This window comes from Musca autumnalis, unplaced genomic scaffold (genome assembly GCF_047663935.1).
Source record: "Musca autumnalis isolate F117 unplaced genomic scaffold, ASM4766393v1 scaffold_2, whole genome shotgun sequence".
Classification (NCBI taxonomy): domain Eukaryota; kingdom Metazoa; phylum Arthropoda; class Insecta; order Diptera; family Muscidae; genus Musca; species Musca autumnalis.
The window spans coordinates 145,018,079-145,033,690 of record NW_027411755.1 but is presented as its reverse complement, the minus strand read 5'-3'; the positions used below and the strand labels follow the sequence as shown (position 1 = coordinate 145,033,690).

General features: G+C 40.6%; 1 protein-coding gene across 1 annotated transcript; it reads left to right on the top strand.

The window, feature by feature from the left end:
- Positions 1 to 4,785: 4,785 nt before the first annotated feature.
- LOC141392408 (uncharacterized) lies at positions 4,786 to 9,464 on the top strand. The gene is made up of 2 exons (XM_073965353.1): positions 4,786 to 8,577; positions 8,757 to 9,464. Exons 1-2 carry the CDS (start codon positions 4,786 to 4,788, stop codon positions 9,462 to 9,464), a joined length of 4,500 nt encoding a protein of 1,499 aa, XP_073821454.1.
- The last annotated feature ends 6,148 nt before the right edge of the window (positions 9,465 to 15,612 follow it).

Here is a 15,612-nt window from a genome sequence, read left to right as displayed (position 1 = left end):
CAGAAATGTTGGAATCATATAAACTTAAGGATTTGTTAGGAATATAGCAAGGGTATTTTCTCAACAAAAAACCAAGGGTTTGGCATGTTAGGATACACCTATATTACCCTCCAAATTTTTTGGCACTTTTAAAAGAAGGCCCGATTGCAAGAAAACTGCACGTTTTACAGAAAAAAGTTATTTTTTAAAAAATGCTTAGAAAGTCTGAAAAATATAATTTTCATAAAAAATTTTAAGTTTTCTCGCAAAAAAAATTCTCGGCGCTAAGTGGGTTAAACCAAATTTGTTTGATCAATGTGTTGCAGTGCTCCGTATAACGGCAAAATGGAACCAACGAAAAGGCTCATTCGATACGCCAGCAGTGGCATCTAATTTAACCGGCCTGGTAAAAAAATGCGTCAAAATCCAAGGTAATGATTTTATAAAAAGTCAAGATGATGACAAAAAAAAAAACTCAAATCAACAAGAAAGCTATAGAAGACCGCGAAAATCTAAGACGAAATAAAAGAGTAGAATTACCAAGTCAGGACGACATAAAAAAACTTTACAATTATCTTAGGTCAAAAATGTTGCATGGCATAGAAAAGTTGTCACAAAAATTTAGCTTCCATGAATGGAAAGATCTTCTAGAGGCTACGCTTATATGCATTGAGGTGTTCAACCGGAGAAGACCAGGCGAAATTGAGCGCATCACAATTGCTAACTTCAAAAAACAAGAACAAATTACGGAAAATCTAGAAGCTGGCCTTTTAGAAAATATGTCAAAGGAATCTATTGAATTCGCAAAACAGTACGTTCGAGTATCATTACGCGGAAAATTGGGAAGGACAGTCAGCGTGCTTCTGGATCCTTTAAGTGTTCGATCAATAAATATTTTATTGCAACACCGACAAAGCGCAGAGATAAAGAAGACCAACCCATATACAGTGAATCACAATCAAAAGTATCCACTTCAGTTTCTTTCATTAAAACTGCGATTGCTAAGAATTGGTTAATGATAGCGATTTCATTCCTTTTTATATTTTTACATTAGTGTCTTAACTTAAATACAATAAAATAAAATTAACGAAATTCATGTAAATTTAGATAAAAAAATAAAAATGGTTAAACTACATCGATTTCTACCTCACAGTGAAAAGTATGCACTCTAAAAGTTTTATGAAACCAAAAGGATTTCTTAGGAGTTTAGCACTTGGTATGACATCTTTTGTTATCCTTTACAGCTTTTAGCCTTTTTGGCAAAGATTTAACTAAATTTTCGGGGCAAGATATCGGAATTTTCCCCCATTTTTCTTGCAAGGCATATTTCAGGGTTCCTATACTGTATATGTTACGATTTTTTATATTTGTCTCCAAAATACTCCATAAATTATCTATAGGACTCAAATCCGGGGATCGGGGAGGTGTTTGAATCACTTTTGGACAGTTACATAGCATCCATTTTGGAAAAATATGTGACTTGTGCTCGGGCTCAAATATTGATAAAATTGGAATGTTGTCCCAAATCCCATTTCTTCAGCGCCTAAATTTCAAATTATCCTTTCAGAATGTTTAGATAATACATCTGGACACGCCAGAAATGAACAAAAAACGCTAAAAAGCGACATTTGTCGGTCCATCGTCTGCCCCTCCACCACAGTGCAGAATTAATATATTTGTTTACGTGTTCTTTTAAGTTTCGTTGGCCCTTCTTATTATAACTGAGTCTCTCTATTTTAGTTTTAGTTGGCGCGCACTACTTTCTTCTTCCAATTTGGTGACGAAGGTGCAGGTGGACTGAGCTGGCCAGGGACGAATACCTCCGTGGTGGCCAGCTTTAAGAAGGTTGGGTAAGTGGCCCAAACATTGGTCCTTCGAAGCCGTTTAAGGAGTGAATAGAAAAAAAGGCAAATTGGAACAACAGTAAGTACACGAATTTTTGTTATAAAAACTGTGTATTATTGGGAAAATTGGCTCGGCTGTTGGGACCTTTTTATGAGGGAGATTTTGCGAGTTGATGATTGCAAAATTGTGAAGAAATTTGGATAGGTGATTGACAACTAAGGTACCGTTGGTACGGTTTTTTTGGCTCCCTATCGTTGTTGTGTGCTGAACCGGCAATTTGTTGTTTGCCTGCATTGCTTATTTGTCTCGTTGGATATTTTATGTTCTGGTCAACATTGTTCTTGTTGGCTCGCTGCGTGTGCGCTGGCGTTGCTGCTCTTGTTGCTCTGCCTCTGTTGCGGTGATAGTGGCCTGTCGTTTGACTCGGCGCGAATGGATGTTTGCTCTGGCTGAGTGCGTTTGTTGATATTTTTGTAAGCTCTCAAAAATTGCGTGTGGGGTTTGCTTGGCCTGCGTTTGACTATGCGCGAATGTATGCTGGCTCTGGCTGAGTGCCTTTGTTATTGTTTCTATTAGCTCTTACATATTGTGTACAAGGTTTGCCTTATTGTTGGCCCTTTTCGTGTCAAATAGCTCGTTAGAAAAGAAACGCAAATATATGAAGCAAAGGCAAAGTTGAGGTTTGTTGAATTTGTTTTTGTTTTGGCTATGACCACTAGTTAATAAAGTGGTGAATGCGAACAAATTCATTTTGAGACGTCTGGCTCTTGGTCTCTTTGGATAAATATTGGGTTTTGGCTCTGTGTCGCAGCGTTAAGAATTTTGGCTTTTTGTTTGTGAACGCTGTGGACGACCATATGTTAGTCAGTGAATGCATATTTAATGGAAATTGCTTTACACTGTAAATTGAAAAATATTTGATATTTGCGAAGGTGAGAACTTTGGTCTTCGAGGAGAACAACGAATATTGTCCCAATAAAACGAATTATTTGGCTCAATTCTAATTGGATGTTTTTAAATAAAAAACGATGTTTATATGAAATGCATTGGCCTGGCTTTCAATAATCTAACTGGTGTAACAAAATAAAAGGGATTTATTAGAGAACGACGTCTTTTGTTAAATACTTTGGCTCAGCCTGAAAGAAAAAATCACAATCGACAAGAGGATATTTGATTGCTTCATAATTGAGTGAGAATTAAAAATATTTGGAGTTTTTTGTCGATAATTTTGAATTGATATTGGGAAACTGTTTGTAATTATTTGGCTCTTGGAGTGGATGATGTTGTATGCAATAATTTGAGATTGGTGTACATCGTTGTGGCCATTGTTGGATATTCCCATTGATTCTGACTCATTGGTTCTTTTGGCTCGCTGGGCATAAATTGTTGATTCGTTCCGTTGGGCATTCATTGGTTCTTTTGGCTCGTTGGGCATAATTGGTGGATTCGATCTCGTTGGCTCATTGTGGGGTTGAGATTGCTTGTTGCGTTACCATATTAATTTGAGGCATTTGTGGACAGAATTGCGTGTCGTTTTGGGAAGCTGTTGCTGCACAGTGGGCTCAAAATAATTTTGTCTCGTATATTGGTACATAGTTGCGTTTTAATTTTTGGCTCGATTGCGATTTGTGTCATTGGCTTGCGGTGTGGTCGTGAAAGAGTTGAGTGTTGGACTTTCTACGCTAATACTTGAGGTTTGGTTGTTTATTTTGACTCTCGTACGGGTTAATATTTTAATTTAAAATAACTATGGAGGATTTTTTGCTACAATGTGATGAAATCACATCCTTTGAGGAGGATCTAGTGGCGTCGGATGTAACAATTTATAATGAGGCTGCAGTGGAGGCCGAGAAGGAGGAGCTACAAAGGATATGGGCTGAATGGAGACATGCTTATAAAAAGTGTACAGAAGATCCCGAATGTGCCAAGAAAAATAAGGAAGTTCTCAAGACGAAGAAGAAGGCGGCTCATCAGAGCTATATAAAGTGTACAAGTATCCTAGGAGAGAGGATGGAAAAGGTTAAAGTTGTCCCGAGCACTGTTAGTCACAGACCTTCGTCTTCCGTAGTGGTCCCTCCGTGTGATACGGAGGTATTTGAGGGAGATTATCTTTCGTGGCCCAGCTTTCGCGATTTATTCACGGCTGTTTACGCGAACAACAAGAAACTTAGCCCTGTGGAAAAGCTCTTCCATCTTTTCCAAAAGACAAGCGGAGAAGCGAGAGAAATAAATCGCCATATTCCCTTAACGGCGGAAGGGTTCACGATTGCCTGGGACAACCTACGCAATCAGTATGAGAACAAGAGAATTTTAGTTAATTCGCAGCTGAGGATTTTGTTTAATTTGGCCCATTGTGGACAAGAGTCTGCTAGTTGTCTCAAGAAGTTACAGCGGGACGTAACCAATTGTATTTCTGTCTTGGAACTCTATAAAATTGACGTCAGGTCGTGGGATCCAATTTTCGTCTACCAATGCTCTTCGAGGATGCCCAAACTTACGTTGTCTCTATGGGAGCAGTCTTTAGCAAATAAGACTGAGTTTCCCCGATGGCATGAATTGAATAAATTCCTAACGGATAGATTTCAGGCCTTGGAGAGTATCGCGGACATATCTTCGGCGAATTGTGCGCAGCCAAGTCAGGGGTCTCGGCCGAAATCAAACCAGTTTGACAGGTCAAAACAATTTAAAGTCCATCACACGAAGGTGAGCGATCCAAAATGTCGTTTGTGTAAAGGGACGCATACGTTGAAATCTTGTCCAAAGTTCCTGAGCATGGACTTCAGGGGTAGATTGAACGTGGTGAAGAGAGAAAATAAATGCTTGAATTGTTTGACTCATGGTCATAGATCGTCGGAATGTAAAGCTCAGTGTTGCCACAGATGTAAAGGAAAACACCACGTTCTTTTACATAAAGACAAAGGCCCTCAGAATGTTGGCACGAATGTGAATGATTATCCCAATATGTCTCAAGTTGCCATATCAAGTCAAAATGTTGCCTCGGGTACGACAAATTCCGCAAGCGGTAGAAATTTTCACACATCCGTGTCAAAAAAAACAATGCTTGCCACGGCGTGGATAGAAATTTTGAAGGATGGGGCCTCATACAGGTTCCGTGCATTGGTTGACCCGTGTTCGGATGACACATTTGTGTCTTCTCGGGTTCAGAGAAGGCTTAAGCTGCCGACTGCTTCGGTCTCTGCAGACATTTCCGGCTTAGGTGGTGAACATCTGACCAAATGCTCAAAGGTTGTCTCAATGACGATTGGCTCTTGTAAAAATTCGTCGTTCGCTCTTGATTTGGAAGCCTACGTTGTCCCAGATATCACTGGAAACATTCCGACTCAGCCGCTGGATGAGATTTCGTTGACTCGACTACCTGAGTTGGATTTGGCGGATCCAAATTTTTATGAAAGTGGCCCAGTTGATGTCTTGCTGGGAGGGAATGTCTATCCCATTATTTTGCTCAATGGGGTTAAAAAGGATATTCTTGGCTCGCTATTAGCTCAGGAGACGGTGTTTGGGTGGATTTTGACTGGCCCAGCGACAAATTTGGCCGATCGTAAAAGGGTCAGTGTCTCATATTGCACCAGGGTTGAGGTCAAAGATGAGTTGACCAAATTCTGGGAGATTGAGGAAGTTCCCAGAGTACCTGTTGTCTCAGTGGATGACCGTAGGTGTGAGGAGATGTTCCTATCGACTACAATTAGATGCCCTGATGGAAGGTATATGGTGGATTTGCCATTTCGGACAGAGTTGCCTTTCTCAATCTCGTCCAAATCAAGTCGATATGTGGCCCTATCGCAATTTTTGCGAAACGAATTGTCGTTGGCCCGAAATCCCGAGCGGAAAGGGAATTACGATGAGGTGATTCTGGAATATTTGGCTCTAGGTCATATGGAGAAGGTCCAAGGTTTAGTGGATTACCAGGACTGTTATTATTTGCCTCATCATGGCTTTTTTAAGCCCGAAAGTGCAACGACGAAGCTGAGAGTGGTATTTAATGCTTCTTGTCCTTCGGTGGGAGGAAGGAGTTTAAATGATGCGCTGTATGTTGGCCCTACTTTGCAGAAGAACATTGTTTCTTTGGTCCTAAATTGGAGGATATATAAATACGTCTTCAATGCGGATATCACAAAAATGTATCGTCAGATATGGGTGAATCCTGAGTATAGGAACTATCAGCGTATATTGTTTAGGTCCACTCCAGAGGATGAAATTGCAGATTACCAGCTAAAAACAGTGACGTTTGGCGTCAATTGCGCTCCTTATTTGGCCCTTAGGACGCTTCTAAAGCTTGCGGATGATGAGGAATATCGTTTTCCTGTTGGCTCGAAAATTTTGCGAAACAACATGTATGTTGATGACGCTTTGGTAGGCGTACATACTGTCCCGGAGGGTATAAAGGCACGAAATTCATTAATTAACATTCTAAGGTCCGCTGGCTTCGAGTTGAGAAAGTGGACGTCGAATTCCAGGGAAACCTTGAAAGGTTTGGCTCGTTCTGATCTCCTAAGTGATGAATTTTTGGAACTAGGGGATAAAAGTTCTGCGAAAACGTTGGGCATTCGCTGGAACGCTTCTACAGATTCTTTCTATTTCGTAATGGACAAAATAGAGGAAAGGAGCTTTTACACCAAGAGACAGGTGCTTTCAATTATTGCCAAAATTTTTGACCCGTTGGGATGGCTCTCGCCGATAGTTGTCACTGCTAAAATTCTGATGCAACAGTTGTGGCTGGATGATATTGGATGGGACGATCCTTTGAAGCCCCTTTCACTACTAAATTGGAAAGCTTTTGTCTCAAGTTGGGAAGGAATAGGGCAGATCAGTATTCCTCGATGGGTGAGATATTTCCCAAATAGCAAGATTGAATTGCATGGTTTTTGTGACTCATCTGAGTCGGCGTATGCGGCAACTTTATACCTGAGGGTAGAAGATGGAGGTTCTGTTGTCTCTAACTTATTGGTTGCTAAGTCCAAGGTTGCCCCGTTGAAAAGAACTTCGTTGCCTCGTTTGGAGCTTTGCGGCGCTCTCCTCCTCGCAGAGTTAGTTGATTCAGTTGTCCCACAGTTGGATCTCCCAAAGGCCACTTTGACGGCCTGGTCGGATTCGACCATAGTGTTGTCTTGGCTCAAGAAACCTTCATATAGTTGGACAACGTTTGTTGCCAACAGGGTTGCTGTTATCCAAGAGAAGATTGGTAATGATTGGCGTCATGTGCCAACTAATGATAACCCGGCAGATTTGGCAACCCGGGGGCGGACTCCTTCTGAGCTGAAGGAATCTTTTTTGTGGTGGCACGGACCAGGTTGGCTCACACTGGACAAAAATAAATGGCCCACTTGCATGTCAGTACCCGAAACCACCTTGGAGGCCAAACCGGCGAAGGTACACCTTGCTCAATCTGCCGTCCCAGATGAAGTTTTAGAAAGGTTTTCTCGTTTGTCTACCGCGATTCACGCTGTCGCATATTTGTTCCGCTTCCTCCGCCGGACGCATCCGTCTACAAAGAAGTTGGCCCGCTTTGATACTGTCCGTCTGTCGGCAGAAGAGATAGCTTTCGCTCGGTCCCGGTTGATGTCGATGTCCCAAAGAATTCATTTCCCCCAAGAGTATGATTGTCTCAGCAAAAAGCTGCCGCTCGATTCGGGCAGCCCTCTTTTGTCCCTGAACCTGTTCCTTGACCGCCATCAGCTTATCCGTGCAAACGGGCGCTTGGGAAATACGTTGTCTCTGTCGTACGATGAGCGGCATCCGATTATCCTGGCCTACAGCAGCAGGTTCGCGGAGCTCTATGTGGACCACATCCACCTGCTGACCAATCACGGCGGCATTCAGTTGACTCTAGCCACGACGAGGCTCGAGTGTTGGATCATCCGAGGGAAGAATCTCGTGAAAAATCGCTACCGCAGGTGCGTCAAGTGCGTTATGGCTCAGAAGAAGCGTCAAGCTCAACTAATGGCGGCTCTGCCTCCTGAGAGGACAACCTTTAGCAGGCCATTTGCCACCTCAGGTGTTGATTTCGCTGGCCCGTTCGAGATCAAAACGTTTAATGGTCGTGGTTGTCGATTGTCAAAAGGTTACATATGCCTATTCGTGTGCTTCGTCACGAAGGCTATCCACCTTGAGCCCGTAAGCGAACTCTCCACCCCCGCTTTCTTAGCTGCGCTGTCCCGATTTGTCTCTCGACGTGGGTGTCCTCTCCACATCTACTCGGATAATGGCGGCGCCGATCGAGAGATCCGAGCTAATTTTGGGAAGGTTGTCTCAGAGCTGAAGGACAAAGCTGTCGTGAAGTACGGGTTTCAGAAGCTGGACTGGCACTTCATCCCCGCCGCAGCGCCTCACATGGGTGGGCTTTGGGAGGCGGGGGTGAAAAGCTGTAAAACCCACCTGAAACCCAATTCGCGGCCCCTTAGTCCTTTGTCCCACAACGTCGATGATCTCGGTGCATTAACTCCGGGACATTTCCTCATCGGAGGACCGCTTCTTGTCCCAGCAGAGCCAGAGCAGACCGAGAAGACGTCTCTGCAAAACCGCTGGCGCCGGCTGCAGTTGTTGACCCAGGAGTTCTGCGGGCGTTGGAAGTCAGAATACCTCAAGGAGCTACACAAGAGGACGAAGTGGAAAAGGTCTCAGAGCGATCTACAACTAGATGATCTGGTGGTGCTCCACACCGATTCTATGGCTTCAAACGAGTGGCGGCTAGGCCGCGTCATAAAGTTGTATCGCGGGCCTGATGGTCGTGTCCGGGTCGTGGACTTACGGACGCAGAACGGGGTTATCTCTCGTCCCGTTCATAAGCTTGTTTTGCTTCCTCGCCCAGAATAGGCGTAAAAGGTCTCAGCCCAGCCGATGTTGTCCCATAACTCTCCAATCCAAGTTGACTCGGGAGTTGTCCCACCTAACTGCTTTCATTCTCTCTATTACAGATGGCCTACAACGAGGAGTATTTGTGTCCTTTCTGTCATGCCCGCCACGGCTTGAGGAAGTACCGCACCTTTCTGCAGATGACGCCCGATCAGAAGGCTGTGTGCGTAACGGTCCAGCAGTATTGTGCCAACTGCTTGGGCATGTCCCATCAGGCGACAGACTGCCCATTGCTCGAGGGGTGCAGAAAGTGCCGACAGCACCACCACACCATGCTACACGCTATAATAGAGGACACCCATGCCTGGATGAAGATGACGGCGGAAATGTTGGTCCATATACCCGGCATCCTCGATGTTCCAACCAAGGTCCGGGCGTACATAAATCCCGTACGAACCAGAAGTTCCATTCGCTTTGGTGGTCCCCTGCCGGAGTATCGCCCGGAGTTTGGGGCCTCGGTTCGGGTGGTCATGACGTCAGTCCGGAACCGAGTCTTTACGTACACGGCCTCCTTGAGAACAGACCGACGGGCTCCCAGTACAATTCCCCGCCGTTCCCTCGATTTGCGATGCCTTAAGGGGCTGTACCATAAGGCAGAGGTGGCCGACCAATCCCTGTTTCGGCCTGGGCCCATCCATATAATTCTGGGCAACGATGCCGCAGAGGGCATCTTTATGGGATTGCCGATCTTTCGGCCTGATTTGCCACACGCCCAAAAGACCATCTTCGGATGGGCCTTTTTCGGGGAGGTGCCCCTCAAACGTACTTAAAGCAGCACCTCGATGTATCTACCCCATTTGGCCCGAGGATCCTACCATTCTAAACTTCATCATATTTTGGTATCTCAACATAGGCTGGATCGCTGGACGATGGAGCTATTTCAAATGAATTACCACTATTTGTTATTTTAGTTGCCCTAAGCAATTAATAATTATTATTATTATTACATTTTTTTTGTTTTTTCATATTGTCTCTTAAAGTCACCAATACGTGCATACGTTATTTAAGTTGGGAATTCGTCCCAAGGGGTGGAGGATGGACACGCCAGAAATGAACAAAAAACGCTAAAAAGCGACATTTGTCGGTCCATCGTCTGCCCCTCCACCACAGTGCAGAATTAATATATTTGTTTACGTGTTCTTTTAAGTTTCGTTGGCCCTTCTTATTATAACTGAGTCTCTCTATTTTAGTTTTAGTTGGCGCGCACTACTTTCTTCTTCCAATTTGATGAATTTGTTTTGTTTTGGCTCTGGTTCTCCCTCCTTCTGTCTCTCCTCGCGACGTACATACATACGACTTGTTGTGAGCATAAGACACACACGGCTACATGTCGACCGGTTCTGAGAGCGCACCGTGTAAAGGACAGAGTGTGAAACAGAAGGAGGGAGAACTTTACCACCGTGAAGGAAGAGGTTGGTGTTTTTAATTTTATGCGTTTTCCTACTGTCATCCAGTAAATTTGTGCGTGAGCCAACGATCATTTGTGTAAACATTAAAAAGTTCAAGCTTGTAATAATCGACAGTATTTTGATAGCACTTGTAACTAATATTGATTTTCCCAAGCCATAGCAAATAATTGAAATTTGGATTAATAATAATTACCACAAACATTGAATTGTCCCCTTTAAGTTGTAAAATAAACTAAATCAGTGAAATAAACGAAAATAAGACACGGAAAGTGTTGGCTCGAGGAGCTTGTGTTTTTTGCTATTTCTTTTTGGTGGACAAACGCTGTGCGTTTAACAACGATTATTACCTGTCGCTCCCCCTTTCACATTAGCTCGCAGGGGAATCTGTTGCGGCACGCCTACGCTTGAATATCGCGTCGACGGTGACGAAGGTGCAGGTGGACTGAGCTGGCCAGGGACGAATACCTCCGTGGTGGCCAGCTTTAGGAAGGTTGGGTAAGTGGCCCAAACAACATCTAATCCTTAGTTCCTCCGATAAAGACACGATTTCCTACACCGGAAGCACTCATACAACACCATACCACAACAGAGTCTCCCCTGTGCTTTACTTTTGAAATTGTGTGTTTGGGGTCCAAGGCGGTATTTGCCCTACGACATACCGTTATTGGTCCATATGACCAAAACAGGTTAAAGTTGTCTTCATTGCTTTCATTGGCAGACTGTTTTGGTCATATGGACCAATTATCAATATATGAGCCCGAGCACAAATCACATATTTTTCCAAAATGGATGCTATGTATGTAACTGTCCAAAAGTGATTCAAACACCTCCCCGATCCCCGGATTTGCATCCTATAGATAATTTATGGAGTATTTTGGAGACAAATATCAAAAATCGTAACATCTAAAGTATAGGAACCCTGAAATATGCCTTGCAAGAAGAATGGGGAAAAATTCCGATATCTTGCCCCGAAAACTTAGTTAAATCTAAACAAAGGATGTCATACCAAGGGATGAAGCACTAAAAAATCCTTTTTGTTTCATGCAACTTTTAGAGTGCATACTTTTCACTGTGAGGTAGAAATCGATGTTGTTTAACCATTTTTATTCTTTTTATCTAATTTTACCTGAATTTCGTTAATTTTATTTTATTATATTTAAGTTAAGAAACTTATGTAAAAATATTAAAAGGAATGAAATCGCTATTATTAACCAATTCTTAGCAATCGCAGTTTTAATGAAAGAAACTGAAGTGGACACTTTTGACTGTGATTCACTGTATATTCAGCTCCGTTGGCAAATCAAAAGGGTAAAGTGGACAGACCCGGCCACTTATACGGAAATTTGCATCTGAACGTGGTTCTTCAATTCCCAATACATTACGATGTACGAATTTGTGGAAACATATTGCAACGTCCACCTCATTGCTCAATGTAGAGGAATCAACAGTTGATCGACTTGCTAATTTTATGGGACATCATAAAGATATTCATAAAGCAATATATGTACACTTCACCCCGGTTATTTACCTCTCTGCTTAACTGCCTTTCCAGTTTAATTGCCTCACAATCTAAATCCCCAAAATGTGTTATAAATGAGTTCAATCTGTCCCGGTTAATTACTTTTCTATAAGTACCCAATTCGGATATTTACCTGTCAAATATTTTCCCAAAAAGAACATTTATTAATACTTTTCTCGGTTTATTACCCGCAATGGTAAATTTCTAAGACAATCGATTTCGATGACTACGTGAATTGTGATGAAGATGTCTAGTGTTATATTATGGTGTTATGATCACAGATGAATAAATTTCTTATTGATTAAATAATATAACTTACATTATACTCTTAGACTTGGTCTTATTTTTTGACTTATTGTTTTCTAATTGTTGTCATTTTTGTAAGGTTGAGATGAGATTTTTGTAACTACCCACATGAGGTAGATATGGAGATTTTCGTAACTGCCTTTCCCGCATAACTACCCCAATTTTTTGGAATTTTATGAAAGGTAGTTAACCGGGGTGAAGTGTATAGAGTCTCGGTGCCGGTACCCGAAATAACCTCAGTTTCAAAACTTTTATTGTCGGCTACAGAGGGGTCCAGATATACAGAAAACAAGAAAATTAGCAAATATGGTGCCATTCTAAACAATATTAACGCTAACCTTCAAGAAATTTCTGATATCGATGAATCCGAATCTGATATGTCAACAACAACGCAACATTCTATCGACGATAAGCGGAAGAAAAAAGTCGAAAGTTCAATATTTATCATAAAATGTACATAAAAATTTTAAGTTGCTGACAAAAATCGATAAAATTAAAAACCAAAATCATGAATGAAAGTTTTAATTAAAGTTGACAGCACTCTTCGTATCGGTAAACGACTTCTTCACTACTTCTTTCTGTAGTGCGATTCTCTATTTTTTTTTTATTTGCCGACAAAAATCGGTATAATTAAAACGCTATAATTTCGGTAGTTATATTTTTCGGTAAGTTAGCGACGCATAAAAGGTAGTTGTAAAGTTCTACTGATAGCAAGAGTGCTGTCAACTTTTAATTAAAATTTTCATTCAAAATGTTACAGTTTAATTTTAAAGATTTTTGTTGGTAACTGAACAAATGGTTTGGAGAATCGCTGGTCACTAACAAAAGATAACGATAAATTTAATTAATTACAGCAAGTATCATTTTTATTTTACGGAGTTTTGTTGGTAACCAAAAAAAAGGAAACTTAGTGAAAACGTTCAAAAAGACATCAATTTTATTTTCTTCAAAAACTGACCGACTTCATAAATGCAACATTATAAGTCTAGGACTATAATGATGTTTGGAATAATAAGTCGTGTAAAGACATTTTCCAGCTATAATAACACCACTATACCCGATTTATTGTTCAAGCTTGGACTACAGTCTAGAGAGCCAAATACTGAGCTTTTCTGATCGAAGTCAGCGTTTTGGAATAAAGAACAATGAACAGTTGACTTCATGTATTGATTGTCAAAATACCACAACTTGCCTGCGTGACGTAGGCGTCCAGACAACTGCGAAAACAGTTGTAAAATTATGAATGAAAATCACCGATTTCTTTTTGTTTTCCGTTCACATATTTTGTTTTGTACATATTCTTTTGTTTTCAGCACATTTGAATTATCATCTCACTTCTTTTTCACAAAAATGTCAAATGTAAAAAACTGATGGACAGCTGAGAGACAAACGACAAATGTATGCATGTGTTAGTAAATCAGAGTTGTATTTGAAGACAAAATGTCTGGTGTAAACGCATAGTAACACAAAAGCATGGTACAATTACCAAGGTAGATGCATCAGCAAACGACTACAAAAAAAAACAGTTCAGTACTGTGAAATGTCAAAAATATTTTCCAAAAATAAAACTATTCACACCAAACGCAATATTACAAATATTAATCAAACATACACAATTTTTCAAATAAAGTTTTGTTTTTTAGTATTGCGTTTTCAATTACAACCACTTTTTTGACAGCTTGCAGTACATCAGCTGTTATAATACGGGGTATCTGTATGATTGTCCATGCACACAAGTCCAGCAAAAGAGAGCGATTTGAGGGAGACACTTTGCCAGGTCTTTTTCTGAGAGTTTGCAAATTCTTGCTGGACAAACTTCTTCTAGCAAGCACTTCTTCTTCCTTCAAACAATAAATCAGCTGTTTTAAATTATTCAGTGATTTATGTTTGTGATAGGGATCGATTTTTTGGCTTTCGATTTTGATCTAAAACTAAGAATGTGATTTTTCGGTCTGACGATTATTTCATTTGACCTAAAACTCCACTTTCGACTTTTTCATAACCAGAGTTTTTTATAAAGCGATTCGCTGAATGTTGATTTAACATCTAGGAATTGAAAAGAATAAACATGTATAACTAAACATAAACAAACAAAATGTCCTTAAATTTTCTTACCTATTGCAGCTGTATAAACATTGAAAAAATCTCGCTATCGATTTTTGCCAAATAATCCTTCAACATTTGGTCTGTTCCGGAACTGCAAGAATCTACTAATTTTTACTATTTTCTTCGATAGCATATAAGGAAAATTGTTATCGTAGTAAAAATTAGTAGATTCTGGCAGGTTCTGGAACAGAGCATTTGTAATTCATTATTATGTCGTGTTCTAATATCAGATGTATGTTACATGCAGCATTTCCAGCTAGCCGGTACAGTATATTCGTCATGCTCCACAATCTTCTTTACAAAATGTCATGCTCCACAAAATGTCTAATTGTCGAAGTTTAACCACAAATGTTGTCAGCCTCCTCAAAATTCGTATTTTGATATGGAATTGTCTATTTTTCACATGTCTTTTATACTTTCTTTTGCTCATGCTTGTTGTTATTAAAATTATATGACTTTGGTCTAATTACTCGTTAAATTTACGATATTTTATTGATTTTTCACAAAAACACTTTTTTCACGAATCGCAAAAATTATTTTACACCAAACAATAAGAGAAAATGAAAAAACTATGAAGATGCTTCGTTGGGCTATCAGTTGTCAATAGTTTATGCTCCTTCTTATTAAGGTAAAATTATTAATTGTTGACAACCTGTTGACAAAGTGTTGACTTTGTCACCATAATAGTAGACAAAGTGGTGACATGTCGACACATGTCCCCATGCTTCCTACAGGGTAGTACCAATTGATTTCGTCTATCTAGTCGATCTAAGGACCCACGAACCTTAGTGATGCACGAGTGCTTACAACTTCAGTATTTATACCCTCCACCATGATATTGAGGGTATATGTAATTAAATTTATCATTTCGTTTATAACACATCGAAATGTTCGACCCTATAAAGTATACATATTCTTGATCAGCATACAATTCTACGTCGATATAACCATGTCCGTCTGCCCGTGTGCCCGTCCGTCTCTCTAGTGCAATCAAGATAAAATGTTTAAGTTAGAGCTTTGTAATTTGGTATATAAGTTTCTATTACACCTAGGATGTTTTGTATTGAAATGTATTACACCAGAAATTTGTCGGTATAAATCCACTTCTTCATATAGACCACATACAACGGTACATCCGGATTTTCGGTATTTTGAAGGTTGCGCCACAATATCCTACCGAAACGGCTGAAATTTCACACATATCAATAGTTGACATGTTGACAAAGTGTTGACTTAGTCACCATAATAGTAGACAAAGTGGTGATATGTCGACACATTACCCCATGCTTCCTACAGGGTTGTTCAATTTAAATTACTCTCCGAACGGCGATAAAATAGTATGTCGCATCTCCCAACTCTAAAACCCTAGGCACTTAAGAAGCCTCGCCTGCTTGTCTTGCTTGCTTCTGATAAAAGAATAAAAAAGAAAAGGGCAATCTAGTTCGAAATTTGCTCGATCTTCTTTATTCTTTTATTTTTGTTACGTCCATGGCACAATTAACAGGTAGATGCATCAGCCAACAACTACAACAAAAACCAGTTCAGTACTGTGAAATGTCAAAAATGTTTTCCAAAAAT